General features: G+C 35.4%; 1 protein-coding gene and 1 non-coding gene across 5 annotated transcripts in view; one reads left to right on the forward strand and one right to left on the reverse strand.

The window, feature by feature from the left end:
• Positions 1-19,725, reverse strand: part of ASCC3 (activating signal cointegrator 1 complex subunit 3) — a 338,650-nt gene that overhangs the window by 317,297 nt on the left and 1,628 nt on the right. For 3 of the 4 annotated variants that reach the window (XM_047732575.1, XM_047732577.1, XM_047732578.1), the window contains exons 2-3: positions 2,988-3,118; positions 601-751 (exon numbers count right to left, since the gene is read on the reverse strand). In XM_047732575.1, coding sequence (XP_047588531.1) covers positions 601-751; positions 2,988-3,077 — 241 coding nt within the window. In that variant the 5' untranslated portion in view covers positions 3,078-3,118. The remainder of the gene's footprint in view (positions 1-600; positions 752-2,987; positions 3,119-19,725) is intronic. The other variant, XM_047732576.1, reaches the window with a different exon arrangement.
• LOC125103444 (small nucleolar RNA SNORA38) lies at positions 16,662-16,794 on the forward strand. Its single transcript, XR_007128430.1, has one exon. It is a non-coding gene; the product is annotated as a small nucleolar RNA SNORA38 (small nucleolar RNA).

The raw sequence follows: 19,725 nt of genomic DNA on the forward strand, positions 1-19,725 counted from the left end.
CTACAGTAGTGTTAACTATGCTTTTTTAGTTATCAGAGTCTAGAAAGAGGATGAATCTCAATGAACAAACTCAGATGTTTTACCAAAGAACCATTTGTTTTATTTTGTTTTTGTTTTTAACTTTGGGAAAAGTAAATTATATTAATATGTGGTATCACAAACTCTAATTATAATTTCTTTCAAATATAATCAATTGATGAGAATATTACTGTGCAAAAGGAACTGAAGCAAAATTTAGCTTTAGTGCTGCCCCTCACTATGTGCTGGGGGCCTCTATAAGAAATTGGTCCCCATGGCTTTTAAGGTTCCTTCAAGCTACATTAAAATTATCATTTACTCTCTCCTTATTTCAACCATAACAGTGGTTTGCAAACTCTAAATTCTTATGAATCCCCCATGATTAATTGTATAATAAGTACTAATTTAATTCTGCTTCATGACTCTATCCTGAGCCCCTAGATACGTAAGACTATCCTTTATAGTTATAAATACTTGTCTGGAAACTTGAGCTTTTCCCTATATAGTATACAGTTTAAAAGGAATCTATTTTCAAACCCTAGTGAACAAAATAAAACAGAACAAAACAAAACAAAACTATACCTATCTGTTTTGCAGCCTGTAATATATCATTTAAGTCTTCATTTACACTTTGCATTTCACTCTTGTCCAGTTTTTCATTCAAAAATTTTACTATCTTCTTCCACATCACATCCAAGTCTACAATTTGTTCATGAAGTTTAGACCGCTTCACCTGAAACAGCATAATACAGTGACACTGGTTAATGGTCTCCTCAAAGCCATCACTTACCATGTATATTTTGCATTACATTATACAACATGGCACCACCCACAAGAATTCAAAATTGCTTTTTAACTAAGCTCCCAGAAGGAAATTTATTGAAGTTTGATTTTAAAATATCTTGTCTGTTTAAAAAAACTTTATTTTTTATAGTTTTGATCACAATGAATTTTCATTATGCAATTATTTTCATACAGCAAAGGAAAAAGGAACAAAGGAAAAAGTCCAACATCCAGGGGTGCTTACTATTCTCTCATTTATATTGTTGGCTATAACTCAAGATAAAAAGTTACATTAAGGGGCACCTGAGTGGCTCAGTGCGTTAAGCCTCTGCCTTCGGCTCAGGTCATGATCCCAGGGTCTTGGGATGGAGCCCCACATCAGGCTCTCTGTTCAGCGGGAAGCCTGCTCCCCACCCCACTCTCTCTCTGCCTGCCTCTCTGCCTACTTGTGATCTCTGTCTGTCAAATAAATAAAATTTAAGAAATTTAAAAAAAAAAGTTACATTAAAATGAGGCTCATTAGAGGGTGCCTGGATGGCTCAGTCAGCTGAGCATCCACCTCTTGGTTTCAGCTCAGGTCACGGTCTCGTGAGACTGAGCCCACTCTGGGCTCCATGCTGGGCTCTGCACTTGGCATGGAGCCTGCTTAAGATTTTTTTTTTTTTTTAAAGATTTTATTTATTTATTTGACAGAGAGAGATCACAAGTAGATGGAGAGGCAGGCAGAGAGAGAGAGAGGGAAGCAGGCTCCCTGCTGAGCAGAGAGCCCGATGTGGGCCTCGATCCCAGGACCCTGAGATCATGACCTGAGCCGAAGGCAGCGGCTTAACCCACTGAGCCACCCAGGCGCCCAAGATTTTTTTTTTTTAAAGATATATTTATTTATTTGAGAGAGGGAGAGAGCATGAGCGGGAGGAGCAGGAGAGGGAAAATCTCAAGCAGACTCTCTGCTAGGTGTGGAACCCAATGTGGCACTCAATCCCAGGACCCTGAGATCACAACCTGAGCAGAAACAAAGAGATGGATGCTTAACAGACTGTACCACTCAGGTACCACTGTTTAAGAGTCTTTTTCTTCCTCTCCTTCTGCCCTACCCCCATCCCTTCCTCCATCTTTCTTAAAAAAAAAAAAAAAAAAAAAAAAAAAAGCAGATAGAAAATAAAATAAAGCTCATTAGATCTGCCACTTTCTTTCCTCAGGAAAAAAAGAAGTGTCTAAAAGTCTGTAAGAATAAATGAAATGACATGGTATATATTTTCAAATTTTAAAATCTCCTATTGTATTTCTAATATAAAGTAACTTTTAAAAGGGGCTTTGGTTAGATGAGAGAAAACAATTCAAGTTTAAGATAGTAATATAAATTAACTGTATAGACTATACCTTTATTTTTATTGCCATGAAAATGCAAACCAGCTCCCACTATAAAGAATGTGAACTGTTTTCTGTAGCAAAACTGTATCACTGTTAGAAGAAAACTCCATCTAAAGACTGCAAACAAATCTCTTCCTACTATCAATCTTCAAATGAAGGCATTAATTCTAAAAATGGCCTAAGGACTATGAACAATAAAATTCCAACCTATTAGAAAACAACATTAATATTCTACAACAGAGTTAAATAAAGAGTCATCAAAGTAACTATTTTTTTTTTTAAAAACAACACAGGGTCAGTTCCTTCATATATATATTATATAGCTCACATGTTCATATATACAGTTAATACACCTTCAGGCCTATAAAGTCCACAAGTCATTATAAGGACCAGACAGAAGTCAGTTATGAGACAAGCCACTGATTTTAAAGCATTAATATTCATATTTTCCATGTTAAGGTAAAGACATTATTTCTGTCCATTTGATAAAAGTTTTACCAGAGACCCATAAACTTACTCAGATGTACCAGAGTTAAATGACTGGATTAAATTACGAAATTAACTGTGGCAGATATCTTAGCAACAAAAGTTAACAAAGAATTTACTATCATGGTTCTGATTATTCTCTTTGACAAAACAGTCATAAGTGCTTAAGATAAGTATGCTCACAGGAAACATCATTAACCCATTCCCCTTCTTGGTATCACACCAAACAAAATAAAACTTACCATTTTAAGTACAAAGACCTGAGAAAAAGAGTGTCAATTATCTGTTCACATTGTACATTTATAATGTTTTTCATCTAAAAAGTTTACCTTTAAGTCAGCCACTTCTTCATTATAATTATCTTGCTTGGTGACATTTGAAAAGGAGCGCAAAGCTCCTGTGAGACGTGGTAAAGCCATCTATTATTCAATCAGTGATCCATACAAGGAGAAACCTGAAACTGAAACAAAACAAAATGGTATTTATCTGTTGGGAGGAAGATGGAGAAGTAATCAAACTCAACAAATTGACCTGTACAATAGAAAAGAAAAACCAATTAGTTAAAACGCAATGCTGAAAAGTTCTCCTGAAACATTTTTAACCCATGAAGTTTTTTTAATAACTACACTGGCTATGGCTAAAGGAAAAAGAAACACAAAAACACCTGTTTGTGGGTACTACCACAACATCCCTTCAAAATGAGTTTTACAGATTCCCAAGGACTCCAATACTATACGACTAATGCCAGTCACACTGAAAGACAGGAAAGCACTTTCCCATCTTTTCTTCAATTTTGTTTTATGCTCACTGATTTCATCTCACATTACCCCTTGCTTTCAGAGTCTCACTGGCTTTTTCTCTTCTTGAAGTATCAAGCATGTTTCTATCTAAACGCATTTGCACTAATGGTTCCCTCTGTTTGAAATTCTCTTCTGATGTTCATTTAACAGACTCCTTGACACAAGACACCTTCTGAGATGGGACTTTCTTGACTACTCAATCTAAGAACAGCTACCCACTTCCTATCTCTCAAAGCACAGAATTTCAATTCTCCTTATACTAATTAATATGATATTTTCCTGTTTGTTTACTTGTTGTCTTGCTTCTTAACCAAAAAAAAAGACCTTTATTTACTGGTCTTTCCTAACAAATGGAATAGTCTGGGAATACTCTGTGTACTCGGTAATTATCTGGTAAATAGTAAAAGAAAAAAAATGGAGAAAGGGAGATAATGGTAACAGAGAGACTGAAGAACAGAAGGAAAAAATTAAAGCAGCTGGGGAAGGGGAGCACTCCCAGGAAAATAAAGAAGTCAGATAATCTGATCTCCCTGTTTATATACTAACAACTAAACCTTCTGGCAAACAGACTAATAATACTGACTATGAGGGGAGTCTTTATCTATGAAACACTATTGAAGGGTCATCCTGGGTTAAGATTGCTTATTATAACAAAACTATAATCTATAGGTTCATAAGGCATGCATGGCTCCCTGCAGAATGTCACAAAAGGTATTTAAGTCTCTAGGACAGTTCTCAGGGATGATTCTGCCTCACATAGGACAGCTGGCAATATCTGGAGACATTCTGAGTTACCACCAGTTATCACAATTGGAGAGTGGGGAGTATGACTGGCTTCTGTCAGAGACGCCAGTGACATTGCTAAACATCCTACAATGCACAGGACAGTCTCCCCACAACAAAGAATTATCCAGTCCAAAATGTAAATAATGCAGAGCTTATGAAATCCCACTCCAGAGTCTGAAATAAAGATGTTTTATAGTCCAGAAACTTCTTACAGTGTGAAATGCTCCACAAACCTCAATTAAGAGACCTCATTGATTATTTTGGGTCAAAGAACATGTGTTCAATGTGGGAAGGAAAGAACCAGGGGGACTATATAGAATATTTCAGACCATGACCTGATTCTGCTCTTCTTTATTGTTTATATCCTTGAAAGTTATTACAAAGTTTAATACTTAAAAAAATCTGAGTCCTATATTAGAATAATTATAAACAAAATAACTGAAATGTTTAACAAAATAAGAGAGAATTTAACAGTGAATAATAATAAAAAATGATCAGGCAAATTTGAAAATATGACTTTTAGAAATAAATATATTAATTAAATTTAAAAACAATCAATAAGGGTTAAAGAATAGATTAGATGCAGCTAAGGAGAAAACTAGTGACCTGAAATAAAGATCTGAAGAAGTAACCCAGTATGCTGTCATAAATAAACAAATTAGAGATTGAGAGAGACGAAGAGGGAGAAGTCCAAATATATCAATATTCACAATAATTAAACTTAACATGCACAAGATCAACAGAATTACTAAATGACAAACAAGTGAACATCAGAGTTACACCTAAAACATAAGACAAAGAAGCTTGGATTGAATAAGATCTCTCTGTAAGTTATAACCAAAAGTAGCTGATGGCTTTACCAAAATTTATCAAATCAGACAAAACAGACTTTAAAACAAAAGGTATTATAAAGGATTAAAAAAATCCTCCCTACATAATAATAAAAATTACATCTCACTAAGAAAATATAAAAATTTTATATTTGCATGCCCTGATGAAAGAGCCTCAAAATAAATTCAAACAAATAGAACTCCAGAAAAAGTCACAAGTGCAACATCAAAGTGAAAGTTCAATATTTCATTATTGAGAGGTCAAACCAACGCCCTAAAAAATTCAGTAAAGTTATATAGGGGACTTGAGCAGTGAAACTAGTAAGTTTAATTTAATGAACATATACAGAAATCTGTACCTAATGATGAGAAAATATATACTCTTCACAAGTACATGTAAAAAAGTTTAATGAAGTAGCCTGTGTATATTAGGCCATAAAGCAAATTTCAACAAATTTCAAAGAATAAGTACCACACAGATCAGGGTCAACAGACTTTTCCTGCGGAAAGAGAGAAATAAATACTTTAGATATGGGAGACCACATGCAGACTTTGTCACATATTTTGGGATTTGTTTTTGCTTTTGTTTTAAACAACACTTTAAAAGTATAAAACTATTATTGGGCTCTGGGTGACCAAATTAGTTTGCTGACTCCTGATACAGATTCTATTTTCTGAGCAAAATACAATAGACTAGAAATCAGAAGCAACAAAGATAAAGTTAAAAAAAACACAAATGATTGCATTCCAAATCAATAAGAAAATGGTATGAAAATGTCTGGGGGGAGAAAAGATTTGGATGCCCTATATCACACCAAAGAATTTTAATCAGAAAAGTAAAATGACCTAATTTGCAAATAAACACCCTACCTAGCTGACTTTAAATTTCAACTACTCATTGGGAGTGAATTTAGGAGAGTATTTCTGAAAACAAAATGACTCATGGAATCACATCTGGATTTTTCTAATACTGGGTAAATACTGTCTAGAGTATATGGAAGAAGAAATGAAAGCAGGGGTAAATAGCACAGAACGTATTCTCAAATCTTAGTATGCATCAGTTACCCAGCTAAAACTAATAAGCCCCTGCGCCTCTACTCCTCATCCCCAATTTTGACTCAGTAGATTAGATGGCACTGAGATGAGGCATAAGAATTTTACATTTCCAACAAGTTCAGGTCAAGGACCACACTTTGAAAACAATTGTTTTAGGGATATTATCTTTCATTCTTCTTTTTTTTTTTCCTTTTTTATTATCTTTCATTCTTAAATCACATTCAATTTTGTCTCAAATCAATAGTGATCAAGGAGTTTCCACTTACTAAGAATTTAGTGACCTGAGCTTAATTTTAAGTGCCCAACCCGTTTTCTAGGAGTCTTTCTCAACCATGGTCTGTGAGAGAATCAAGTCTTAACTGAGAGTGACCTGAGTGACTTTTTTCTCAAAACTCCCAAGGATGGAACATATAGTTACTATTATCCAAGTGGAGAAGTAAGGGACACAACAATGCCTTTGGGCACTGAGGTTTAAATTCTCTGTCCAGATTAAGAAACTATCAAGATAGGCATTCTATTCAAAATGATTGACATTAACCCAGAAGTTTAAAGATCTTGACAGAAAACTGAATATAATCTGCCTCAGAATGTGCCTTTTACCACATAAATTAGTATTTTCAAAACGCAACATCATAACAAAAGACATACGCTACATGGAATATTCCGCTACATGGAATACTCTGCCTCAGGTATGTTTCATGAATAAAACGGGTATTTGGAACCACTACTTCCATCATTTTGACATAACCCACTATAATCTCCTGAATCCCCTGTTCTTCTCTAAAAACAGCAGGGCATGAGAATAAAGATGGATGAAGTCTAATTCACAAGCCTAACAAATCCTAACAAACAAGATAATACACCCAGTCTCTAAGAAGAGATCTAACAACACGGCCTGGTAATGAGGTCGCACTGTTGTCACATCCTACACTAATAGGAAACTTTAAAACTCCCTAAGTTCTCATCAAAATGTCCAATATGAACTATAGTTGTCAAGAAAATTAAGTAACCCATACTACTTGATTTTCTGATTTGTTTTCTGTTTTCTTCCTCAGGTTGAACACTAACAGTTCAAAATGTAATAGCTCATTTGTTCATGATCACCTCTAAATCATTTATTGACAAATAGTTGAGTTCCTTTGATTTACGAAGAACAGTTTTAGATACTGGGTATAAATAAGATTTACAGAATTCTGTTCTTCAAAACTTATTGTAGTTTGTACCAGTAAAAAAGATTACTAACACTTAAGGATACCTAAATGCATAAAAGTCAAAATGAGAAACAAATATTACATCTTAGTTTTTTATTTAATCAGCAAATATCTATACATGACCAGTTATACATTAGCCACATTGTGAGGCTCTAAAGATTAAAAAAAAAAATTGGGGTTATGACTACACTTGCTCTGAATAACAAGCTTACAGTATGGTTAAGAAGAGTTACAATAATTATGCAGCTATAACTGTAGGAAGACAGAGGTAGAACATCTAAGAGAATGGGAAGGAAGGTAGATAAGGACCAAAGTTGAGATTTACAGGGCTTGAATGAATTGCCTAATAGAGAAGAAAAGGTAAGGGCATGAAGGAGAAAACTAAATAATGTACATTTGGAGACTCATGTAATAAGAATAAAGATGTGAGCAGAGACCCAACACCATGTTTCAATTTAAGCACTTTTTATCCTGACAATCCGAGTCACTGAAAAAAATTAACATACCATAGAAAAATTACGCAGATTTAAGTTTGGTGAATGGATTAAATGTGGGTCAAATTGGAGACCAGCAAATCAGTTGGAAAGTTATTTATTACAGTAAACCAGATGTAAGATAAAGAGGGTGGAATTAAGGCAAGAAAAAGCAGAAGAAGATGAATTTGAGAGATACTTACAATTGAAAGAGAGAATGGGTAGGATATGCTGTGAAGATGAAGGGGAAAGGAGCAGGACACCCAAATTTGTTATTCAGGAGAGGCAGAATAGTGGCAAATATATGTAATAGATGCCATACAGGAAGAGGAAAGATGACTGAATAATTCTGCTTTGGAAAGTTTTGATCATGTGCCATCAAGTAAGATAAACACCAGTTTTGGATTCCTTATCAAAGGTCTGGACTAGAAATAGAGAATTTAGAGTTATGACTTCAGGGCAGTTAAAACCATGAGTGAATACATTGCTTTAAGTCAAATATAAATATACCTGTGGACTTTCTCCCTAAGAAAACAGACATACACATATATAAATATTTTATAATTCATTTCAGAAGCCTCATGAATACCATGAAACCCATCCACATGAACCCCTAAAAACCTCTTAAGAGTGGATAGTAGAGGGCCAAGAATAGAGTCCTAAGAAACAGATCAGCAAAAAGTTATCATATGAAGAAAGTGTTGCCACAAGAGAACAGAATGTTACAACTGCTGTTGCAGAGTTCACAGTATTTGGCCACTCTCGGGTCTTAGGTGAGTTTAGCACACATACTTTCAAAAAAACGGGGAGAAAGCAAATTTCAGTGGGTTGAAGAATAAATGAAAGGGAGAAAATGAGGAAATAAAATGGGTACAAGTTATTTTTTCAAGGAACCTGGCAGAGAAGAAGAGGAGAAAGGCAAGAAATAGTAAAATACATTGGGTCAACAGTTTTTGAAAATATAGGAGAGAGCTGGGCACAATTCCATAATCAGGGGAGAACCAGTAGAGAGAGAGGGAAACGCTGAATAATCAGAACATTATGACTAAGGGAGTAGAGTCCCTGAGAATATTGGAGTGAATGAGAATAAAAGCATGAGGTAGAGAAAGACTGCTAAAAGGAAGAGCAGGGAGGGATGGACACCTGGAGGTACAGATACGATTGTAACATGGTGAAGCATTGAACGGGGAGAGAAAAAGGTGGTGAAAGGAGTTTCCACCAAAATCTTTGAGATCTGCTGAAACAATTCAAAAGACAATGAGAAAAAAATTTTTGAAGACAGAAGCCAAAGTCTGATTTCACCACCAACAATAAGATAGGAAACTGATTAAGAAACCAGTAAAAGATTTTTCAGGTAGCAATGAATACTCAGTTTATACTGGAAAAACACAAATTTAGAGTGGCAACAATCTGGCAAAGGAACAAAGACTGGTATGATCCAGGGTTGAGGTTTTATAACATAGCAACAGTAGTAGGACAGTGGAGTCTAAATGATGAGACCAAGCTCTGATTTGAGGTCCAAACAAAAGGAAATGATGTTCAAGTTGGAGGTCTTAAAGACACATTATGGGGCCCTGGGTGGCTTAGAGGGTTAAGTGTCTGCCTTTGGCTCAGGTCATGATCCTGGGGTCCTGCGATCCAGTCCCACATCCTGCTATCTGCTTTGCAGAGGGCCTGCTTCCCACTCTCCCTGCCTGCTGCTTCCCCGTTTGCACTTTCTCTCTGTCAAATAAATGAATGGAATCTTTAAAAAAAAAAAAAAAAAAAAAGACACATCATAATGTTCATGGTGAAAATTTCTGGTTTATAAGACTACAATGAATACATTTTAAGATAAACTGTCTTATGTAGCAGTTACGTCAGTAATTTTTATTACATATTTAGTATGACCTACTAAATGGCAAATGAATAAATGAAAAAATCCTTTAACAATAAATATTAACACCTTAGCATATAATTTAAAAGACTAAAACCCAAAAGACTATTTTTATTGGCCAGCAGTAGCCACCTGTGATTATCTGAATGAATCTTCAGAATGTTGATTAGATATAAGTACAGATAAAAAAGAAAAGGTCTTGAAGTACTTAACTGTCCTTTTAAACATTCAATTTAGGGAAGAAAAAAATCTGAATGGAATATGTTTCCCTTTGTGAAATGATACTGACCAACAACCAGTGGACTAGAATTCTAGTACACATTATTCTGAAATACCACATAGCAAGTTTTTCTAAACAGGGTCTGACTGCTTGACCCTAACTTTAGGAAAATATAGTTACTATATTTTTCATTATAAACAAATAACAGCCAAACTATATTTCCTAACGAATGTAAGGTCACCAACTAACTCTTGGCAATCATGGATACTAGAAAATTACTGGCAGGAAAAGTCAAAGTAATATAATGTAGGTGAGGGATAAAAACACTGGAATAACGGGAGTAGGCTGTGAAAGGAGTAAAATTAGAATTTAAGGTTTCAATACTTAAAATAGAATTATATGCCAACAAACCAGATTTTGAAAATTAAACTGGAATATTTATATTTTACTTCTAAAAAGTGAGCTGTAAAAGAGTTAATTAAGCCAAGATTAGAATTCAGAAAACACCAGCTTTCATAGACACATTACACATATAATCCTCTAGGATGCCATTTCAAAGGGGGGTAATTTTTCACAGTAAATTCTAAAAAAGATTTTTGCCTTTTATTCCTAACTTATACATTATTGCCATCAGTTAATACAGTAGAGTCATATCATAGGCACATTTACCTATTTGAATCAACCAAATAAAACAGGTCAAATAAAGTTATAGACAGAACCAATACCGGAGTTTCCGCCACTATTTAATAACTGAGTACTTGCTCCAGAGTGAATGGAAGATAAGCAATAAAAATATGATGCTCCCTTCATGTGTGAGTCACTATATGCATCTCAAACTGTGAGCATCCTGCTGCACTGCAATGTTTAAAACTATGTTCCCTTGAAAAAAAAAAAAAATAGGGCATCTGGGTGGCACAGTAGGTTGAGTGTTGGACTCCTGATTTTTGTGAGATCAAGCTTGGCCTCTGGCTCCACACACGGCTTAGAGTTTGCTTAAGATTCTCTCTCCCTCTGTCCCCCCCTGCCTCCGCACACTCTCTCACTCTCTCAAAATAAATAAATAAAATCTTTTAAATATATATATATACACACACACCATGGCCATTAAACACAAGCCAACTTTTCACCTGGTTCATTTGAAGAAACTGATCATTTTCCAAGTCTGGAAAAAAGACACGACTGCATACAACATACTAAGACAGTGTGTTTTGACAAACTTGTGTCCAGCTGAAGGATTTTCAAAGGCAATTTTTAACTATTCATAATTTCCACCCAAGAAGTTCACTTAATAACCTAACTCATTCCTAAGCAAGAAGCAACTGCTCTTCAACAGTTTCCAGTCAAATTAGAAAATACACTTGGAACCTCGACACCACAGAAAGCAAGGGTAATATAAATAATACATAAATATACACTTTTTATATAAATAACATATCTAATGGTTTATTAAAAATGAAATTTATATAAGGTTCATACTCTTTAATTTACTTCACCCAACTATTTACTTATATTAACCCTAGGTTTCCCACCCTAGGAAGAATAGACCTAATTAGGCTCATAACTCTAAACCAAAGTTTTCATATTATAAGAGACCCCCATAATTATATTAATTTTACTTTTTAAGGATAAAGAGCGCTTTTCTTTAAATGCCCTTGGAAAAACAAGTGTCTATAAAAATATATCAGCTCCAGTTAAGAACAAGAAGCGTAGTCAGAAAGCATTTCACAAACCCCAAACAAGTTCACTTATTACTCCTAGAGAACACATGGAACAGATACGCAACATACTAGGAGTGTCTATCTTAACTCTCTCCACACTAGTCCAGTTGAAAAGGTCCTGGGCCAGGTTATCTGAGAAAGGCAGAATTCTAATTCCACCCCAAACTATGGGCTTCTGGAAGACCCAAAAAATGTTTGTCTGTCCCTTAATAAAACCTGAATTCACCAAACCAAAACTCTAGTGATTCTCAAGCCTTAGCTATTTAGAGAGAAAGGGTTTTCCTGACCTTACACTGGTTCTTCTGTATTACAACTTTATGGAGCACCACTACATTCCTAAATATGAGCTCCTTTAGGAATTCTGACTCAAATTTTTACACCCAAACAAACAGGATTATCTACTTTGAATCAAAAAAAAAAAAAAATATTCATCAAAGGGTATGATGACCTTAATCTTTACTTCTTATTGTTTTATGCATAGCAGAGGATATTCTTAAATAGCCCTAACACTGACATTATATAAAAGAAGTCGGCACACACTCACTACCCCTTTTTCTCAAGTAGAGAAAAACATTAAAATAAGGACTCCGATGAATTTATGTGGTAAACAGAATATAAAAAAAAGAAAAGTAAATTACTACACACTAGACATTATGAATGCCTCTCTATGTACAAATACAGAGAGTAAAAATTGTTATGTTACTACACTGCATTTAATATATATGCTTTATTATCTCTGAAAAAAAATGTATTGATATAGCCATTATTTAACATTCACGTGTGAACTGTTTCAATATTATGAAAAATTAACTACTGATAAAAAAAAAACCCAAGTGCTTTCTTTTGCTTTCTGTGATATCAGTCAGAAATATGCCCTGACAAATAAAGGTCCACCAGAATGTCTTTTCTGGTCTTGTCCTGAGACGAACCATCACCTTCTTATGAGACTTTATCCTCTGCTACTCCCAGCTTCCTAAACTAAAAAAAAAAGTTTGAAAGGATCAGGCCTGTTAGTTGTCATTCTTTCTTATATTCTTTCTAGGCCCCTTTCTTAGCAATAAATTATATATTCTACAATTGAGAGGAAAAACAAGTTTTGAAAATGATACTCTTCACCTTTTTAAAATCTAATTACTGAAAGAAACATCATGTTTCAAGAAGCATTACAAACATATTTTTAAAATTCACTTTCTCTAATGTTTTAAAAATTAGTGCATGTAACCTTAAACTTATAAAAAATAATATAGACATTTCTCTAAAGATTGTTGCTTAACAATTTTTACAGTGAAGATACCAGGAAAATCATATCTGTTGACTTAATAAAAATGGTATCTGTATAGATTGAACAATGATGTTTTTCAATGTCTTTTAAAAATTTCCATATAAGTATAGACCATAAAATAACTGATTACTGGATGTTGCTTCCTGATCATAAATATACTTTAAAAAAAGAGCTATTTGTACTTAAGTCATCAAATTTATGCACTCTTTCCCACATTAGTGACTTCTAAATAGGTGAACACACCAGTCATCCTTCTTTAAGCCTTCTCTTCACCAAGTCAATCAATCCTATTTCTTTCCATCAACCCCCTCATTATGCCTTGGTTTACATCCTGTAAATTGCAGTATTTTTCAAAGGAGAAAGATCTGAAGCAAATATGGCAAAAATTAAAACTTGTTAAATCTTGTTAAATTATTTTCTGAAATATCCCATATTCTTGAAATATTTAATAATTAAAAGTTTTAACTAAGTTTCAATAAATACAAAAGCTAATAAGAGAGAGAGCAGTTTTAAAGCAACAAACTGAATGGCAAATCACTGGTTCTGAAACTACTACCTAAAAATTAGCAGGTTAATGAGAGACTGAACATCTGAACATGGAGCATCTGAGTGCTTGTTTAATGTTCCCACACACATTGTGTCTCAATGCCTCTTAAGGAAATAGTTCATAATAGGTAACCAAATTTTTGAAATAAGTACCAACTTTTTAAAAGGTTAAAGGGGAAAAATGAACACAAAGTAAAAGATCAGACAAGCCCATCACAGTAGTACACCTTGAGACCTTGTAAAGACTTGAGAAACACCAGGCTCACAGGGGTGAAAAAGTAAACTTCAAGGTGGTAATCTAACCAAGGAAGACTAAAACTTGATCAATTTTTACAATCTGAAAAAGCTGTTAAAGTGTTTTTTACCCCACTTTTTATTCAGCACCAATAAAAAATATATTGCATCTGGTGAAAACACTTTCTAGATAGCCTTCATCAATTCATTCAAGAAAAATTTACTCAGTGGGGATACATGATAAAATTGCTGACATGAAATTGTCCCCTCTCTCTTTATTAGTAATATTTTCTTCTCTACTGGATCATCTCCAAAGCCTAAAAATATGGCATAAGGACTCCCATGTTTAAAAACCCCCACTGACTCCACAGCCCTCTTCAATTAACATCTTACTTTTAGCTTCTCTACAATAAAAATTCCATTCCGATCAGGCTTTTACCTCCACTGTTCCATCAGAAGAGCTATCAGTGTCACAAATAACCTCAACATTGCCAAATTCAACGTTACTTCTCAGTACTTGTTTAATTCCTGTCAGTTTTTGACCTAGCCCTTCTAGATACAGTTGCTTCCCTTTGCACCTATGACACCAATATCTCGTTTTCTTCTCCAACACTGGCACTTTTTTCTCCTATTGATTCCTCCTCATCCTCCTATCCTTTAAGCATTGCTGTGCGCCAAGATCAGATCTCAGACCCCTTCTCTAGCTACACTTGTTTCTTAGGTGATCCCATTCAGTCTCATTGCTTTAAATATCAGTTATACACTAATTCCAAATTCTTATCTCCATGCTGCACATCTCACCTGTATTCCAGATTTGTATACCGTTACCTCTTTCACATCTCCACTTGCATGTCTAATAGTCAACTCAAACTTAAGAATATCAAAATTGATCTCCCACTGCAAATCTCCTGTGGTCTACTTCACTTTAATGAATCACAACTCCATTCTGACTATTGCTAAGGCCAAAAATAAACTTGGAGTTATGCTTTACTCATCAGCAAATTTTCCCAATTCTACCTTCAAAATATATTCAGAATCTGACCACTTCTGACTGTCACTCTTTCTTCCCTAGATTATTAGAATCGCCTATCTAGTCTCCCTGTTTTCATCCTTACTAACAATCTAGTTTCCACACACAAACAAGAATAATTCTTCCCCCAAACAGATAACATTTGTGGCTCTACTCTGCTCAAAAACGGTTAAAGGTTTCCCATACCTCTGAGTAAACTTCAAAAGGCTTAAAGAACTTGGCTTTCTCTTACATTTTGATCTAATCTCCTCTAACTCTCCTCCTTGCTCATATTGGGACATCCATATTGCCCTTCCTTCTAGTGCTATAACTATACCAAGCAGATCTCCCTATATGAACAATTTTCTCAAACATGCCACATAGGTAGTTCCTTCATTTCCTCAGGTCTTTGCTCAAATGTCTCTTTCCCAGAGAAGCCTTCTCTGAACAGCACCCCCTTCCTTGATCCTTCTCTTGCATTCAACTCACTTTATTTCATGGCACTTATCACATGACATGTTTTCTGTGTTTTTTATCAGTTTCATCTAATAGAGTATGAGTATGAGCCAGATGAGGGTGAAAATTTTGCTTTGTTCATTGTAATATCCACATCATCTAAAATAAAACAGTATTTTGGGCCTAGTATGTTCTCAATAAGTATTTGTATTTTGGCCAGATAGACCAACTGAAAAGAAAAAGGAGGTCAAAATGGCCACAAAAAAGAGGCAGTATTTACAGGTCTGGATATACACACACACATATATAAAATATGTTTTTTTTAATGTTTACATCATCTTCATTTCAAAACCTCAAAAATACCCCCCCAACACATAAGTTAATTTAATCATTTGATTAATTTATTTTAGTCCTTAAGGAGATGTTTTACAAACTAGTAAGTTCTCCAAACTCAAAAGAAATAAAAATCTAACGTGATTTTCTCAACTCACGATGCCACTCTTCTCAAAGAACTCAAGAACTTATACATGCAGAAATTTAATCCTAAAGTCAATATTTGCGTATTTTCTAAATTTCAGGCTAATATAATAGAAAACAAAAAGCAATGGTAAAAGTTGACAGTTGCTAGAAAACCTAGAGTAGGAGTGGGCTCAGAAGGAAAACCACAGTAGAAGAATGTAGGAACAGATTCCACTCACCTGTTACTTCTTAACTAGCATTTCTATTATATCCAATAAATACAAAGAGAAGAGCTCTGAAAAACGAGTTCAATCATTTTTCAAACTCCCTAATAACTATTTTTCCCCCAAGCTAATGGCCAAAATCAGTAACTTAGGATACCAACTTTTTCACTTTTTAAATCAATGACAAAGCCTCTACTTTACTTACTTCAGACTGACCAGGCTGCATTCACGGGTATTTTTCCTTGACTCAAGTTAATTCAAAGTCTCACAAAGCCAGCATCTTGACTAGCACCTCAGGACTGCAGTAGTGTATGTCTTGCTTTTCACTAGTACCTTGCATGGTTCTTGGCCTATACCAAGAAACTCAATAAATATTTGTTCCATGATCTGTGACTCTTTCTAAAAGTGATCTTTCGGCTATTCCTTGTGTCCCCACCCCCAGAGTGCAGACAGTGCTAATATTTTGCAAAGTTTCCTTCACTCCTTAAAGAATGCTCATAAAAACAGTTTAAGGAGTCCCCCGGTGTTAAAAGTCCTGCTTAAGTCAGGTCTGTTTTAGAAAACACATGCACACTGGGAAAAAATGCACTGAGATTATTTTTACAAAATGAGTATCATGCTCATATTAAGTTCTTCTTATAAATCATATATGTCAGGTTTTATAATTAAGTTTCTTAAATCAAGATGAAGGTATATTTATTTCTATTGATGTTTAAAAGTAGAATTTAACATTTTTAGATTGTTTTATCTGATTAGCCTGTTGGGCATTTATTGACTTTCAAGAAAGTAAGTAAAAGAATTTTTCTAAGAAAGACAAATAGAACCCTCCAACAAAGGGATGTCCATGTGGTTTTCTGTCTTTGGACATGTAAGAATTGGAAGCAAAGAAATGTTGACTTGAAGACAACTGGGGTCAGCCTTCTCCCTGCAGGCTCAAGATCAACCATCCCAGAATGAAAAAAAAAGAAGAAAAGAAATAAAGAAAAAAATTGTCTCATTAATAAGAATTTTATTGGAATGGAATGTTTTCCTTTATCAAATTTGCATGCCATGCTTCCAAGCTACACACAACTGAGTAACTTTCTAGTCACTAACTTAATTTCAAAATGACCTAACAAGTTTTTAAAAAATGCTGGGAAACTGGGGCAATTGGGTGGCACAATCAGTAAAGCGTCTGACTCTTGGTTTTGGCTCAGGTCATGATCTCAGGGTCCCGAGATGGAGGCCTGAGATAAAGGCCCGGCCTACTTGGGATTCTCTCTCCCTTTCCCTCTGTCCTTCTCTATTCCCCACACCCTCTATGCCACATCCACTCTCTCTCTAAAATAAATAAATCTTCAAAAAAATAAAAACAAAATGCTGGGAAACGTGACCAACCTCCTCTCTGACTACTCCATAATCCTGAGATAATTCCCTCCTTTTGAAGCTCTGCTTTAATAGACCAGAATAGAGGATTCTGAATTCATATGGTTTAGTTACAAGTTCTCCATTATAAATTGGTTGCATTGGGATCACAGGGGAGTTGTTTGAACATAGACCATTTCTAGACACCACCCGTAGAAATTCTGATTCAGTACGTTTAAAAATCTCTGGTTTAATTATTTTTTTTAAGATTTTATTTATTTAACACAGAGAGAGAGAGAGAGAGAGATCACAAGGAGGCAGAGAGGCAGGCAGAGGGAGTAGAAGGGAAGCAGGCTCCCTGCCGAGCAGAGAGCCCGATGTGGGGCTCAATCCCAGGACCCTGGGCTCATGACCTGAGCCTAAGGCAGAGGCTTTAACCCACTGAGCCACCCAGGCGCCCCTCTGGTTTAATTATTAAACAAGTAGGTGTGAACTTTCCCACCTTCAAATATAAATATTTCTCAGCAATGATTTTATTAAAACATATACTGAGAATGCTTACTGCTACCTGTAAATTTATTACGTATTACTAGCTTTAAAATTATGTATGTCTTCCAAATTCCACCCTTATTTTCCATATCAGTTCAAACCTTTGATAATGAATTTCCTAACAATTCTCTTTGAAGAACAGATCATAGAATTAGAGGAAGATAAGCCCCAAACTCCAAAACCAGAAAGATAAAATAAGATTCTACCTTAATTTACAAAGGTCCCCAGGAGTTAGTCTATTCAAGTAACAATGAGGAGAGGCAAAATGACATAGTATGAAAGTAAAATAAAAAGAATGAGAACTGAATTCAGATGTCCATTTTTGTTTGATGATAAAAAAATCAGCTAACTTTTCTGGGTATCAACTTCTGATCCATAAAATAAAGAGGAGTTTCAAAATTATATTTTTTTAAGATTTATTTATTTATTTGAGAGAAAGAGAGAGAGAATACAAACTGGGGGAGCGGCAGAGGGAGAGGGAGAAGCAGGCTCTCTACTGAACAGGGAACCCGATGTGGGGCTCAATTCCAGCTCCCTGGGATCATGACCTGAGCTGAAGACAGCAGCTTATTAGCTGACTGAGCTACCCAGGTGCCCCTCAAGATGATTTTTAAATGCTCCTTTCAGGTTGAATGATCTGATTAAATCAGAATATTCAAAGATGGATTAAACTGCATTAAATCTGAATAACAGAGTTTCAGAAACAAGACAACCCGTAAAGCAGATCATTATAGCTAACAGCAGGAAAATGAAACTGAACACAAACATTCTCAAACATACTTGCTCATCTACATGCAAAATGGAGAACTTAAATGAGATGCTATATGCTAAATGAATGAACATTTACATAGTCTACTATGAGGGCGGCATTATACTAGGCAAAAGATGTAAGAAATAAGACCCAGTAACTACTTTAAAAGACTTTACAGTATAACGTAGGAAAAAGACACATAATGCCTACTTTCTCACAATTACTAAATACATTAAGATACCTTATTCTTTCCTCCTTGGTAATTATGCACTTTTTCTTTCCATAAATGTTTGTTAAAATTTCAACTTCAGGTAGTTATCTCCTCAGAGTTGAAAACTGTGCCACATTATATAAAGATATACTTTGCACTGCAAGGGCTTATGCTAACTACCTCTCCAGAGAAGGTACTATGGGGCAAAAAATTTACTTGTCAATAAGTACCATACATATTTCTTTTTTTTTTTTTTTAAGATTTTATTTATTTATTTGACAGAGAGAGATCACAAGTAGAGAGGCAGGCAGAGAGAGAGGGGGAAGCAGGATCCCTGCTGAGCAGAGAGAACCTGATGTGGGGCTCGATCCCAGGCCCCTGAGACCATGACCTGAGCTGAAGGCAGAGGCTTTAACCCACTGAGCCATCCAGGAGCCCCAGTACCATACATATTTCTGATGAATATGCTTTGTGCATATAATCCTTGTGAATTACAAGTTATTAACACATAGAAGATCCAATGAGACCAATGTAAAAACGGGAAAAATAAAGTCTTTTTCAAATAGAAACTGATTTCCAATTGTGAACTTTGTATTTAAGCCAACTTTACAGAAAGAAAAAAAATTATTCTGGGGGCTCCTGGGTGGCTCAGTCAGTTAAGCGGCCAACTCTTAATTTTGGCTCAAGTCATGATCTCAGGGTATTGAGAGAGAGCCCCGCATTGGGCTCCCCACTCAGTGGAGAGTGTGCTTGAGATTCTCTCTCTTCTTCTCCCAATACCCCTCCCCCCACTTGAGCTCCCTCTCCCCCTCTCTCTCTCTCAAATAAATCTTTAAAAAAAAAATTATTCTTGGGGCGCCTGGGTGGCTCAGTGGGTTAAGCCGCTGCCTTCGGCTCAGGTCATGATCCCAGGTCCTGGGTTCGAGCCCCACATCGGGCTTTCTGCTCAGCAGGGAGCCTGCTTCCTCCTCTCTCTCTGCCTGCCTCTCTGCTTACTTGTGATTTCTCTCTGTCAAATAAATAAATAAAATC

This window comes from Lutra lutra, chromosome 6 (genome assembly GCF_902655055.1).
Source record: "Lutra lutra chromosome 6, mLutLut1.2, whole genome shotgun sequence".
In the NCBI taxonomy this organism is placed as follows: domain Eukaryota; kingdom Metazoa; phylum Chordata; class Mammalia; order Carnivora; family Mustelidae; genus Lutra; species Lutra lutra.